This window comes from Pimephales promelas, chromosome 4 (genome assembly GCF_988280905.1).
Source record: "Pimephales promelas chromosome 4, fPimPro1.hap1.1, whole genome shotgun sequence".
Taxonomy (NCBI): domain Eukaryota; kingdom Metazoa; phylum Chordata; class Actinopteri; order Cypriniformes; family Leuciscidae; genus Pimephales; species Pimephales promelas.
The window spans coordinates 28,614,113-28,628,909 of NC_142772.1; the positions used below are offsets into that span (position 1 = coordinate 28,614,113).

The 14,797-nt window shown below is 37.5% G+C and overlaps 1 protein-coding gene across 2 annotated transcripts in view; it reads left to right on the top strand.

Annotated features, from left to right (window-relative positions):
* The window catches only part of LOC120469648 (insulin receptor substrate 1-B), a 28,158-nt gene extending 15,338 nt beyond the window's left edge, over positions 1-12,820 (top strand). For both annotated transcript variants that reach the window (XM_089130226.1, XM_039658758.2), the window contains one exon: positions 10,074-12,820. In XM_089130226.1, the coding sequence (XP_088986352.1) occupies positions 10,074-10,081 (8 nt within the window). In that variant the 3' untranslated portion in view covers positions 10,082-12,820. The remainder of the gene's footprint in view (positions 1-10,073) is intronic.
* Positions 12,821-14,797: the final 1,977 nt, after the last annotated feature.

A 14,797-nucleotide genomic window follows, 5' to 3' on the forward strand; every position in this document is an offset into this window, starting at 1 on the left:
ATGTGCGCCTAATAGGTGGGTCCACAACGCACAAATGGATGGTCTGCTTGCACGCTGTAATCTCCCATATAGCATTGGACATTCTGCCATCTAATTAAATAACAAATCTGGCTTCTAAAGGGAATTGGAGATGAGACTCTGATTGGTTTATTGCATGTAATGCCCAAAACACACCCATTACTCATTAGAGAATAGTATAACCATTTTAGACCATGTGCCAGATGCGTCAACCATTTTTTCCCGTCCTTAAACTAGCAAAAGTGGATTCGGACACGCCCTTAGTGCACTTCCTGCGTGCGCTTCAGAGTATGCACTTAGATCGTTAAAATAATGCCCTATGTGTTCAACATTGACTCAACCAATGGTTTTGAAGGCAAGGTTACCTATTTTTCCAAACTATAGCAGATGGAGGAAGTGTTTTGTTAACAAACATTTTATTTGCAATTCCATTTGGTGCTGCAAGCAAGTGGAACAGAAATTGCACTTGGATTTAATTTGTGTTGTTATGGTGCTTGCCCATGCAGAAGTTGCTATCACAATGCTACACTAGGGCATGCTAAAGTGTTCTGAGTGTGTTTTGCAATGCATGCACAACTAATTAATTATTTTAACCAAGTATCCGATCTTCCATTAATGGTCTATCTCAGATTTGCTGAATTACACCTGAAGATTTAGAGTCATTCAAAACTATTAAAAAAAAAAAGAAAGAATGTCAAGGTAGTATCGTTGACTGTACAATTTTGTTCAGCATCCTGAAAAGCATCTTACGTAAACTGCTTACCATTTGAGTGGAAAGTGAGTGGGGGTGATTCAAAAACAAGGGCAGGATATTGGACAAGACTAATAGTATGAAAGACAAATAAATGTTTTTAGTGGGTAAGAGAAAGATGACACCAGAGAACAAAAGAATAGTCTAACAGAGAGAATATGGCCTCAGAAAGACAGTAAGTTTAAGACTAGATTGAGAGAGAAAGATTAGCAGAGACAGACAAGTCAGAGCATCAATGCAGGTATTGTGTGACTCAATGTGACGCTCTGAAGGCTTTACCTCATACAAACCCAGTCACCACGGTGGTGCTAAGAAGAGGGGGATCTGCTCCAACCCAAAGCTGTCTAGACAAGCAGGTTGTTGTAGGTCAGAGGAGCTGTAATCTAGCTGACCCATCAGCAGCCCTGCGGAGAAGACATTCCTTTACAGTGGACTAAGGAAGGGCATTTACTCACACTAGCATTATTGCATGTCAATATATGTGTGTCTTTTGTGTATGTGCACTGGTTCATTACATTACCCAAGTGGAATTATCATTAGTAAAAAAAACTGTGAAAAAAAATCCAATTTGTCCTCGGTGTACCTTTTCCCAGTAACAAACCTCTCGTAGGGATAAAGTTTAGAAACGGTATGTTTTGAGGGTAACTACTTTAGAGGGTTTTTGTAGTATACATCTGATCCTGTAACTGAATTGGGGCTGATGAAGCAGAATCCACTGAAAAAGGACAAATAAATAACAGTGTTAAAATGTAAAAAGAATTAAAAAAGATTCTAATAAATAACTAAAATGAGATTTAAATAATTAAAATGACTAAAATAAATAAGTAAAAGAATGAGTAAATAAATAATTAGTCTATCTAACTATGTAATATGAGTAGGAAAAATACGAAGGCTAATAATGTAGCTGTTTAAAAGACAATATTTTCCAAATATATTTTAGATTTTCTAAAAAAAAAAAAAAAAAAAAAAAAAACTATATAGATACTCACATGATGAGGATCATATTCATGGGTCCATCCATGGCACCTAAAAGACTGAAAAGCAGCATTGTCCAGGCTGCTTTTACCATACAACTAATGTGAATAATTAATGGATTTGTCAAGCTTTAAAGGCACAATATGTAAGATTTTTTTGGCTTTAAAATATCCCAAAACCACTAGCACAGTGTTATATTTTGTTCACTTGTTTACTACTAACATTGTCCCAAATGTTTCAAACAATGTTTGTTTAAATCCAGAGAAATTTGTTGTTTTAACTGTAAAGTCCCTCCTCATTGCGTCACCTGTCAATGGTGGCATGTTCACGTTATCCTCTGTTTCCACTTTTACTGCCCATGAAAAAATGCAGAAGTATTAGTTGTGTAGCGTCTAGCACGCCACTCTTTTTTAGTTTCCACAATCGACATGGACCACAATTATTCATTATTGTTTGCTCTTTTTGCAAATGCTGTGGGTATGTTCAAATGGACTTTTAGGATGATTGTTTTGAACACTTAAAACTGCGCTGCTTCACTGCCACTTCATTCGACAATAGTGACATGTATTAGTATAGCAGTAACTTGTGGCTAATTCATTCGAATTATATAAAATATTTATTCCATTACCTCATCCATGAGCAGGATTTGTCAGACTGATTTCCATCAGCAGTGGAGGTGAAGATGACAAATCCCATCATTCCTCGATCCTTCACATCAAGCTATGCCTTTGTTATTGTTTTGAATATGCAACCTCTAGCTGGGAAAATCAAATACTGTCCCTTTAAGAAGTTATTTACTGAAAATCTCATTTTTCATTCTAGCCATCTCTGCTGCCATTATAGTGAAAATGTCTTTGTTTTCCTGAAGCACAGCAACACTATTAGAATTATTCACTAACTAACAGTCTGTGACTCACTCTGAGACTCTGGCCTTTGAACGTAATGCAGTTGTTTTTAAATGTATTGTTAAAGCAACACTAAGTAAGAATTTTTACCTTAAAATAATGTTTTCAAAATCGTTTCAGTGGTTCATCAAGTCGTGAAATTGTGAAATGTACTTATGCCACCACTTTGTGGTCCTTTATCTGATATATTCACGCTATGTAAGATTGCCAGATCGGGTCGCGTTTCTGTAGTGCGAATGAGACATAAGAAAACCACAAATTTGACTTGCTTTACGGCAGGTGTTACAGTTGGTGATTGGTGGATCGTACTCGACAGTAGACTACAACTACACTTTCATAAAATCATGCATCATACTCTACCTTGTCTGTGGCCATTGTTGATTCCAAAGCCGCCGCTGGATAAACAGAGCATGCGCGTGCGACAGTAGGCTGCGGTAGGCTAAATTATTTACGACAACAGTTATGGACAATTCCGCTTCCAACCAGTAGGGTGACCGCAGAGGAAAAGTTGCTTGGTGTTGCTTCAATATACATGCTTGACCATTTGAAGGATATACAGTATGTGACCCTTTATTGGATGACTTTGAACTGATCTAACTTAACGGTTCCCGACTACGCCACCTGGTGCCTCTCCCACCAAGATATATTTTGCACCATAATTGTTGAATACCTAATCTAGGGCGAACAGGTTCTTGATAATACACACAAGATGTACTAGACAGAGACGTGCTTTCGATAAAAAGTAACAATACTTTATTGGTCAATTGTATAAAAATAAATAAATCACATCATCATACAAACCGAATTCCATAAAAGTTGGGACACTGTACAAATTGTGAATAAAAACAGAATGCAATGATGTGGAAGTTTCAAATTTCAATATTATATTTAGAATACAACATAGATGACATATCAAATGTTTAAACTGAGAAAATGCATAATTTTAAGGGAAACATAAGTTGATTTTAAATTTCATGGCATCAACACATCTCAAAAAAGTTGGGACAAGGCCATTTTTACCACTGTGTGGCATCCCCTCTTCTTTTAATAACAGTCTGCAAACGTCTGGGGACTGAGGAGACAAGTTGCTCAAGTTTAGGAATAGGAATGTTGTCCCATTCTTGTCTAATAAAGGCTTCTAGCTGCTGAACTGTCTTAGGTCTTCTTTGTTGCATCTTCCTCTTTATGATGCGCCAAATGTTTTCTATGGGTGAAAGATCTGGACTGCAGGCTGGCCATTTCAGTACCCGGATCCTTCTTCTACGCAGCCATGATGTTGTAATTGATGCAGTATGTGGTTTGGCATTGTCTTGTTGGAAAATACAAGGTCTTCCCTGAAAGAGACGATGTCTGGATGGGAGCATATGTTGTTCTAGAACTTGGATATACCTTTCAGCATTGATGGTGCCTTTCCAGATGTGTAAGCTGTCCATGCCACACGCACTCATGCAACCCCATACCATCAGAGATGCAGGCTTCTGAACTGAGCGCTGATAACAACTTGGGTTGTCCTTGTCCTCTTTAGTCCGGATGACATGGCGTCCCAGTTTTCCAAAAAGAACTTCAAATTTTGATTCGTCTGACCACAGAACAGTTTTCCACTTTGCTAGAGTCCACTTTAAATGAGCCTTGGCCCAGAGAAAACGCCTGCGCTTCTGGTTCCCGTTTAGATATGGCTTCTTTTTTGACCTATAGAGCTTTAGCCGGCAACGGTGAATGGCACGGTGGATTGTGTTCACTGACAATGTTTTCTGGAAGTATTCTTGAGCCCATGTTGCGATTTCCATTACAGTAGCATTCCTGTGTGTGATGCAGTGCCGTCTAAGGGCCCGAAGATCACGGGCATTCAGTATGGTTTTCCGGCCTTGACCCTTATGCACAGAGATTGTTCCAGATTCTCTGAATCTTTGGATGATATTATGCACTATTGATGATGATAACTTCAAACTCTTTGCAATTTTTCTCTGAGAAACTCCTTTCTGATATTGCTCCACTATTTTTTGCCTCAGCATTGGGGGAATGGGTGATCCTCTGCCCATCTTGACTTCTGATACTGATCTTTTATACCCAATCATGTTGCCAATTGACCTAATAAGTTGCAAATTGGTCCTCCAGCAGTTCCTTATATGTACATTTAACTTTTCTGGCCTCTTATTGCTACCTGTCCCAACTTTTTTGGAATTTGTCGCTCTCATGAAATCCAAAAGGAGCCAATATTTGGCATGGCAATTCAAAATGTCTCACTTTCAACATTTGATATGTCATCTATGTTGTATTCTAAATATAATATTGAAATTTGAAACTTCCACATCATTGCATTCTGTTTTTATTCACAATTTGTACAGTGTCCCAACTTTTATGGAATTGGGTTTGTAATAAGGGCACAGGAATTACCAGCGGAGGGGGCTTGGCCTCAAACAGGAAAGACCCGGACTGGTATTGGCCAACACGTTCTCATCTTAGGGCGTCATATAGTGACACTTTTGAAATTTCGTCTAAATCCAACGCACATGGCACCCTTTAGCGTCAATATAACACGCACAGAGCTTTGTTCAGTTATGGTAGGTTTAGGGTTAGACCACTAGGAGGTGCTTTCTGGCCCATATATATCTGCGTCTCATATTGACGCTAAAGGGTGCCATGTGCGTTGGATGTAGACGAAATTTCAAAAGCGTCAGTATATGACGCCTACACGGAAGCGTCTGGCAAACAGTCTAACCCCTTAGCTGTACACACAAACCACTTCTCCGAACAATAACAAGACTGACAATAGCAACTGACTTAGCTGCCAATGAATGGTTAGCCACTCCGCGGTTAGCTGGGCACCGTGACGTCAGAGGACTACCGTAGCTGCAGATTGACAAACTTCACCCTGACAGTGATTAATCTGCCAGTTACATTCAGTTTTAAGCCTGGTTTATTCCAATTCAAACCTATTGTCTAACTTTTTAACACTTGCTTTTGCAGTGTAAGAAGATTTGATGCTTATTTTGGACTTTTGATTTGTCCTACGTCAAAGGAAGACACTCGTCCGTTTCGTTTCCTTAGTGATACTAATGAGAGTGTTGTTCGTTTCTTCCCCCTGCTGTCTTTCTTTCTCTGTCTCTGCTTGTCAGCCAAAGCTCAGCTCCCATCCTCTCCTAGCCTTTAATAGTATCACACACATACATCCACACTCATTAGGGTAGAGGTCTGCAAAGGCGTAAAATCTAGAATGACAGTCACAGACCCTCAACCAACCACTTGCTTCTGCCGAACACTTTACCTTATTGAACATCTCAACCAGCTAATCAAGGTCTTCCCTGCTGAAAAATCCAGCATGAATTCCAAGTTGGTCCTGAGGTTGGTTTATGTTAGAGCTGGTATAGTGCTGTTCTAGCTCGTGGACCATGCGGTTCTCAAGCAAAACTTAGCCGGTATAGCTGGTCCACCAGCACATCCGCTTCCCATACTGATAACCAGCAACCAGCATCCCATGCTGGTCCCTGCTTGCAAAATACATAGCTTATGCCGGACGGTGACGAGCAATGCGGGAGTTTTCAGCAGGTCTCAGGCTTATTTTAAAATCACTGACAGGTTTGTTAAAGTCAAGTTGTAAATGTGTAAATATTCTAGTGTTCTAATAAATAAATAAATAATCTCCATAATTAAGTTATCCAGGAGCATTTTTAGAACTTTTGCTTGTGCCTACCGTGATAGACAATAAGCCATTGAATTCACCGTTTGAAATCCTAAGATTTTCATTTTCAGTCTAGACACTCAACTGATAAGGCAATAAGAAATGGACAGAGGAAATATTTATATTTATGTTAAGCAAACAAAATACATATAAATAAATATATATAAAGTATATATGTGTGTGTATGCTTATGGGTGTGTGTGTGGGTAGGTGCTTGTCTGCAAGGAGATTATAGTTAACTCAAGTGGGTGTACGGAGAGCAGTGCCAATTGATCTGTCTGGTGTTAACAAACCATCCACACACATACTGTCACACACAAACACTCACTCATGTGTATCCACTCCAGAGCAGGAGTGGGTATAGGCACAGTTAGACTGTTAGTTTAGAGGATGAGAAAGAGAGAATTGTAATGCATGTGTTTAATATTGTATGGTTGAGAGAGAGAGAGAAGAGAGTGAGTGAGTGAGCGAGAGTGGATTCATTTCATTTCTCTTGAGAGTCTGTGGCAATTCATACAGTAAGGTGAAGGTGGCAGCTGACCAGATCACGCACATATACACCAAATTTGTGGGGCTCGTCCAAGAACCATGAGATGGGGCCCCGCCAACAACTAGTGATGTCACAAATGAGCATTTCTATTGGGAGATAAAATATCATTGTTATTTGTTCCTGTACATCACTGAAATATTTTAATATTTGTTATTGACATCTTGACAATGATTATGCATCTTGTTTTTTGTCAGTGAGTCGTGTGATGCATTGTTTCAATTGTGCCTCTGTGAAGCATACAAGAGTTTATTTAAACACAGTGGTGTCAGTAAGATTTGTTTCACTGTTTTTGAAATCTCGCATGCTCACCAAGAGGGCATTTATTCGATCAAAAATACAGTAAACATATTCTAAAATATCTGTATCTAAAATGTATTTTATTCCTGTGATGGCAAAGCTGAATTTTCAGCAGTCATTCATTACTCCAGTCTTCAGGGTCATATGATCCTTCAGAAACCACTGTTTAAACTCTTCCTGTTACTGTTCATTGTTAAAAACACTTGTGCTGCTTAATATTTTTTTTTTTTTTTTTTTTTTTTACATTTATTTGAAACAAATGTATCTACTATTAGCTTTGATCAATTAATTGCATACTTTCGAAATAACAGTATTTAGTATTTATTTTAAAAAAAAAATCTTACTGACTCCAAACTTTTAAATGATAGTGAATATAACTTAAATGCATCTTAACTGCAATCGCTGTAAACACCAATCTAGCTGTAATATAGTTGGCTTAATGAACATGTACTCAACGACCTGTTTGTTCTCTCTCTCTACCTCTACCTCTCTGTCTTTCTCTCTTTTGGACTTTTAAACTTAATTCACTCTATGCTTGGCAAGTTCTCTCTCACAGATCCATACAACATTCTCTATCACATTTTTCCTTACACATACCTTCCAAAGTAGCCTACATAAACAGACCCAAAAACATGGATACAGCTCTCTGCTTGTCTCTTTGATTGTGTCTCTGTCATGTATGTTCTCTTTTTTTTGGTAATGACTCATCATGAGCCACTGGGATGGATGCAGTAGCAAACTTTTAGGTTTTACAGGATTTAAATTTATGCTAAAAACAATTAAAAGGATTTAAATTTACAGTAACAAAATAATCAGCTGTGGTTGCCAGTACTTTACAACAGTACCAAAAAGTACAGTACCAACCAAGTTTTACGAGACTTAAAATAATGGTTTAAAGCTGCAGTCCGCAGTTTTTCCTCTTTGTCGCCATCTCTTTTTGAAATCATGATTTATTTATTTAGTTAGTTATTTTTTCATTTATTTATTTAACATGTAAGTGTGCATTAAAAATACTATTTCGGCAACATTTTCAATACTATTTCATACTATTTTCAGAACATTTCTGAGCCAAATAAAGATAAAGATGCGTTCTGGTGACTGGCGTGTTTATTGAACCAATCAGATCAGAGTAAACCGAGCCTTAGCAAGAAGCTCATTTGATTGGCCACATGAAGAAGGTGGACCCACCCTCCACTTTTGCACTTGCAAAACTTAGTGCGAGAATCATGCTAAAAAATGGAAGCGCCACTAAAAGAGAGACGCAACTGTAAATATTGCTGTTTACAGGCCTGTAATGCTTTTGGACGCACTTGTTGGCAAAAACCGTTCATGTTCATGTGTGTTCATGCACATTTAGGAATCATTGAATTGTGTATAAGTCTACACTGGCTTTTACCGGGAGAAATGTTTGGAGTGCGAGCACTGTGTAGCTATTGCATTTGTTGATTGTGTGTGAGGAGCCTCTCACTTGGCTGTTTACATACTGCACTACATCTTTGTCTGTGACCCTGTCTGGCCTAATTGTGCATAGACAGATGTGTGTGTGTGTGTGTGTGTGTGCGTGTGTGTGGGTGTGCGTGTGTGGGCACCGGTAATATGTGTAAATGCATTGCAATGCAATAAAAAGTACAGAAATAGAGTTCTTTGATGCTCTTTAAACATGTGCAGGGAAGTTTTTTGGAAATCCTATGGGACCTGTTCAATGATGCTTTTATACTGAGAATGGAGAGGAATATAAACTGAAAGAACTGCGACTCTTGAGTAAACAAAATAAAACAATCAAAGTGATGATCATTTTCTAGTGACACTTATCATACTGTCTATTCAGTTCCTTTTTTTACATTTTCAAGTGTGTTTTTCTGCTTGAATGTGTGTGTGTGTGTGTGTATCTAAATCTTCTCCTGTCTGTAGACTAAACTGAAAGTGGTTTGGTGCCTCTGTTACTGTGTTATCCTCTGGTATGCTGTTTGTTATAACATTGAGACTTAGAGCTGGCACCAGTGTCCTCCAATGACCAAGACAGAAGACACCTCAAATCTGAAGGCAACTCTAAGAAAACAGATACTTATGTGTTAGCTGCCTTGAGATTTTAAACAATCAGATGTTTTAAAAAAAAAAAAAAAAAAAAAAAAACATAACCCCCATTTTAGGGCACAAATTAATCTTTGGAAACGTGACAACTTTTTGGTGAAGTTTGTTAGTTGAGAAGTAATGGCAAGAATGAATTTGAGAGTATCCAATTGGGCTGTTCTCTCAGGGGCTGATACATTTGTAACTTAAACCTCGTATATTATTTTATTTAGATGTATTTGATCAAAAATACTGGGAAAAATGCAATTTTGGAATTATTCTTACAATATTTTAAATGTAATTTATTCCAGTGATGGTAAAGCTGATTTTTCAGCATCATTACTCCAGACTTCAGTGTCGCATGATCCTTCAGAAAAATCATTCTAATATGCTGATTTGCAGCTCAAGAAACATTTCTTATTATTTTCAATTTTGAAAACGGTTGTGCTCTTTAATATTTTTGTGTAAAACATGAACTTTTTTAGATTCTTTGATGAATAGAAAAAACAGAATTAGTTTGAAATAGAAATCTCATGTTGTATTATAATTGTCTTTACTGTCAGTTTTGATCAGTGCATCCTTGCTGAATAAAAGCATTCATTTCTCAGAACAAAAATCTTTGAATGGTATATAATGGTAGTAGATTATGTGTATTTTAACTCATTTATTTTATCGCTCATCTGCAGTGGACATTATATTTGTATTTTTTATGTAAAGTCAATGATTGTAATTATGGTTCCTCGACAAATTTCTGAGATTTAAAAAAAGAAAAGAAAGAAAAACTTTTAAGGTGCCTAACCGAGTATCTCTCTTTTTTTCTTTTTGCAGATTGTTAATGTGCTCCTGCATTCAGTCCAGTCAGCACTTGTCCTTCCTGCGTGAATGCGTTTGTCTGTGTGTGCACCTGATGTGATCTGAAAAACGGTGCGATTGCCCACATCCCTCAGCAGTGGACTCTTAACTGCCCTTGCCTCATAACAACATTTACTTTCATTAGCTGTCATTGGTTCAGCCAAAATAAAAATTGTGCCAAAAGACGGACATTACCACCAGAGATCACTGAAATGGACGTGTCCTTCAACCACTTATGAAGGGCCACTGCCAACAAGGAGCCAATGATATTCCTTTTTTCCTCTTCCACAAACTTTAAATTATTGTAAGAGAGATGTTAAATAGATGAAATATATATAGCAAACATAATATTACTGAGAATCTATCTATCATCTATCTGTCTATCTATCTATCTATCTATCTATCTAAATACAAAGTTTTTTTTTATAAAAGTGCCTCATTTTTGATTGTAGCCATTTTTACACAGGTCTCAGTGTGCTCTGTAAAAGAAAAATGCTTTAGATTTTATTTATTTGTTTGTTTGTTTGTTCCTTTGCCTTCCCATTCCTTTGTGTTCGCTATGCTGAACAAAGCTGAAAAACAGTTACAGTATAAGAGAGATGGAAGAATAGATGGAAGCGCTTTATTTTCTATGGTTTGTGTATTCAGATTGCCTTACTGTGCTGGATTTGTGTATGTGCGTGTGTGATCAGTCATCCAAGCCTCGGCCATGCTGTGCTTCAGTTCACTAAAAAAGATTTGGACACACACAAAGAGAGGTCAAAACTGATTGCATATAACACTGTGTGATTTAAACTTTAGTGAATGCATCTGCTCCTCAACACACAGATAAACACTTAAACATTTATATCATCCAGTTTTTGGATGATATATATCATCTATATCATCCAGCATGGTGGGATCAGATGGCTGGAAGCACAAAATCTGATGACTGATAGAGGTCTGATCAGTATAACTGAAACTGCTAGTGTGTGTGTGTGTGTGTGTGTGTGTGTGTGTGTGTGTGTGTGTGTGTGTGTGTGTGTCCATGGCCTATTGTCCTCCATATAACCAGGGTAGTGTACTATTGTAGTATTTCTCATCCCCAATTTACTACGATCACACACACACTCACGTTGAGATTTTAAACTGTGCCTCTCTCAAATGCAGCTCTTTTATCAGCAGACTGAACTGCTATATAAATTGAACACACATACATGGCCAGACAGCAGATATCCATCAAAGACAATTCATTTTGGTGGCTTTTACAATTTTCTGATTAATCTAGAATTTGTTTTGTGTAGTGTATGTAATTTGCAAAAACTGTGTACTTTTTAGGTGCCAAATTCTTAACTCACACACTACCATTAATCATGCACTGAGGAAAATAAGCAAACCATGCTTTTAATATCAGATTTTTAGTAACTAGTATTTTTCTCTTTTGCCTGCACAATCTGCATATTTTTTATCACTTAGGCCTATTTGCTAATATAAACTCGTATCTTACAACGGCTGCCTTCAGTTACCAGGAATCAACATGAAGCCTTATAGTGCTTATATGAATGCCTTTTGTATAGATAGATTATCATTAGGTTATGTTTATATACAGGTTCATTTATACGTAAGACATGTGACATTCAATGCAGTGTTTAGAGGTGACATTTGCTTACAGTGTTAATCTTCATCATCCACATCAATGATACAGTGGTTGTAAACGATTACAGATAACATGCATATTTCACAACTGAATTGTTCACATACTTCATTATCTGTACTAAGGATTAAAACAGAACAACAGGTGGTGATTATAATGTGGGGTGGGCTTAAAAATGTCCCCTTAAGAGTTTTAACCTCCGTGTTTGCTTCTAATCCTGGGCAGGACATATGCCTTTTTAAATCCACCTTGTGAGACCATTACAGGAACAAAGAAAGCATAAAAACGTGTTTGTGTGTGTGCGTGTGTTGTGTGTGTGTGTGTGTTTGTCTGTTTCTGTCGGTCCAGTCCAACTGCAAAGTGTGTTTGGCTATCCTGTTTTACTCCATGTCTTTTCTTTCCTATATTTTGATTGCCTTATTGTCTTATTATTTAATTATTTAATACACGGCAGCTGTAAAAGATGCTTTTTATTCTAAAACGGTGGGAAGTTTTAAGATTCTGCATTCTAGCAGTGGGATTTTTCTTTCTTCAGACTGACAATTTTATAGAGTGGTTTGGTGTATAAAATTGTATGTCCCCAGACTTTCTTTCCAGTAAACATTAACATGGTATTAAGTGATGTAGAAATACAGCCAAGGTCATATGTATACTGTAGGTAAGGACTACTTATATAGTCCAGAAAAAAGAAAAAAAGAAACTAAAAAAAGAAAGAAAAGTAATTTTTGTCTTTAAGTACCTGCAAGTTATTGGGGGAAAGGGTCTGATATGCACAATCAGGGGTCTTGTGTAAAGTTACAAAGTTGATCTGTTTTCTGTATATCTAATGCTATGAAATTCAATGAGAATTGTGTATAAAGGGGTTTTAATAAGAGAGTTATTAGGCTGTGGGCTACTGTATAGTTCTGTGAATAAGGCTAAATATTGGTCTCGGGTGGGCATGGGAGACTTTATGGTATGGATATAGTAGAAATGTCTGTTAAATTCAGAAATTCCTTAATGATTATTGCCTGTGATTAAGACAATGTCACTCCAATTTATGGAAAAAATGAAAAAAGAATAGAAGAGAACTGAAATAAGTGTCCCGTGTATTTTTTTTTTTTTTTTTCAGATTGACGTCCATATTGGAAAGGTGCGCGTGCATGTGCTTGCTTGTGTGACTGAAGTCTAGACAGAAACCCGCCTCTGAAATGACTTTCAAGGATAAACCACCTGCCAAGCTGCATGATCGTAATAGGCATGAGTGTGAACGTCAGCGCGCGTGTGCCGACGTACAGCCTGGTTTTCATCTCAGAGACTCTGAGGCGGCCATTAAAAAACAACAACAAAAATAACCCTTCACATCCCTCGCACGGATAGACAGGAACGTTCACATGCGTCTGTGTGCCAAAGTTATGCCTCTGAGGACACCGTGTGGATAGTATGGGGTAAAACATCAACAACATACTGTTTTCAATAGTATCCAAAAGCCTCAGTGCTAGGCCAAAGTTACTTAGGCCAGTGCTTTAAATTTACTTTTTTAGTGAGTACTTAAGTAATGTATTTTACATTTACAACAAAATATCGGAGTTACTTTTTCAAATAATATTTACTTTGCTTTCCCATTTGATAACTGTGATACCCCAAATCGCGCACTTCATGCGGAGTTTCGATCTCGTGGACTCAGGCCTGTCGCTAAGTGGGGGCATTGAGGGACAGGCAGGCCCCCCTAAACTACTCACTGTGCCCACCCACAATGATCTTGTTAATATGAATATGCTAGTAATAATAACCGTAAAAAGCTCGGTCTTTCTGCATAACTTATCTCACAGGAACGGTAAGCTCTACAACGGTAGGAATGTATACATCATCTTCAGAAATGATTTAGAAATTCATTATTCAACGCATTATTACACAGAACGCAACTTGAAATATAATTATTTTCATAAATGACTGTTAAAACATCCCAAAACAGCACCCAAACCTTGCAAAGACCTACCTCATTAATTATTCACATTCAACAGCCAATGGCAAGTCTCCAGCAGCAGACCTTTCAATTTGTTATTTTTGTATTAGTATTTTTATTTCTTCAAATTACAATATGCAGTTTGTGTTTAAGGATAAATAAATAATATAAACAATGCAATTTATATAGTTAAGCATACAGTATTGTTTATATGTAATTCCTTTGCGCAGCTGCGCAGTGCATGCGATCCGAGAATCAAATTCTGGTGGTTTTGTAGGCCTACAGCAAAGCTTATGCTAAGTGGTTTAAAGTTTCGTCGTTGACAAAGACGACTTTGACCAATAACAACGTGTGTGGAGACGACTCTGGAGCTAATTAGATGGTAGGAACAGACAGTATAAGAAGGTAGGAATGGAGAATTTGTCTGCTACATTGCTAAATTTGTATTGCAGTATGTTATGCTTTGCTTTTATTATTGCTGTATTGTTGGTGGAAACCAGGTGCTTTTGTGACTCATTTTTATGAAGTGTAGAGTCATAAATCAAATTGGTTTTGGCGTAGTTTTACTTAGTTTGGACTTTGGACTAATGATATTACGTTGATTGCGCCTTTTACTCAAGAAAGCCACTAGATGGCACTGTGTTGTGTATGTGACGAACTATGCAGATTAACAAAAAATATAGGCTACTAGGCTAGCAAGCTATATGTGGAAATGTTAAGAGAAAATAAACAGAGACGTTGAGATCATACAGTGAAGATTGCGCGTGCTCGCCGTCTACGAGTCCGTAGGCCGTCCCATTTAGCATTTTTAACCATAGATTTTAACGCTCTGAAGTGTGCTCAGCAGCGCCCCCTGCGCATACGTGCAGGCTCCACCACGCACTTTAACTACCCAGGAATCCTTGCGAAATGCCTATCAGAAAACGGATGGGATTTCAGTTACAGCTGTAACACGCCTGTAAACAAGGCTGAGAAGAGAATATTTAAGTATCATTATGGTTTTTATGAGATAGGCATACATTTTACCAGTTTTTACTTACAGTTAATACAGTGTTATTAACTTACAGTGTTATATGCAATCAAAAATTATCGACCAGTGGTTGATATCTCAGACATAATAAT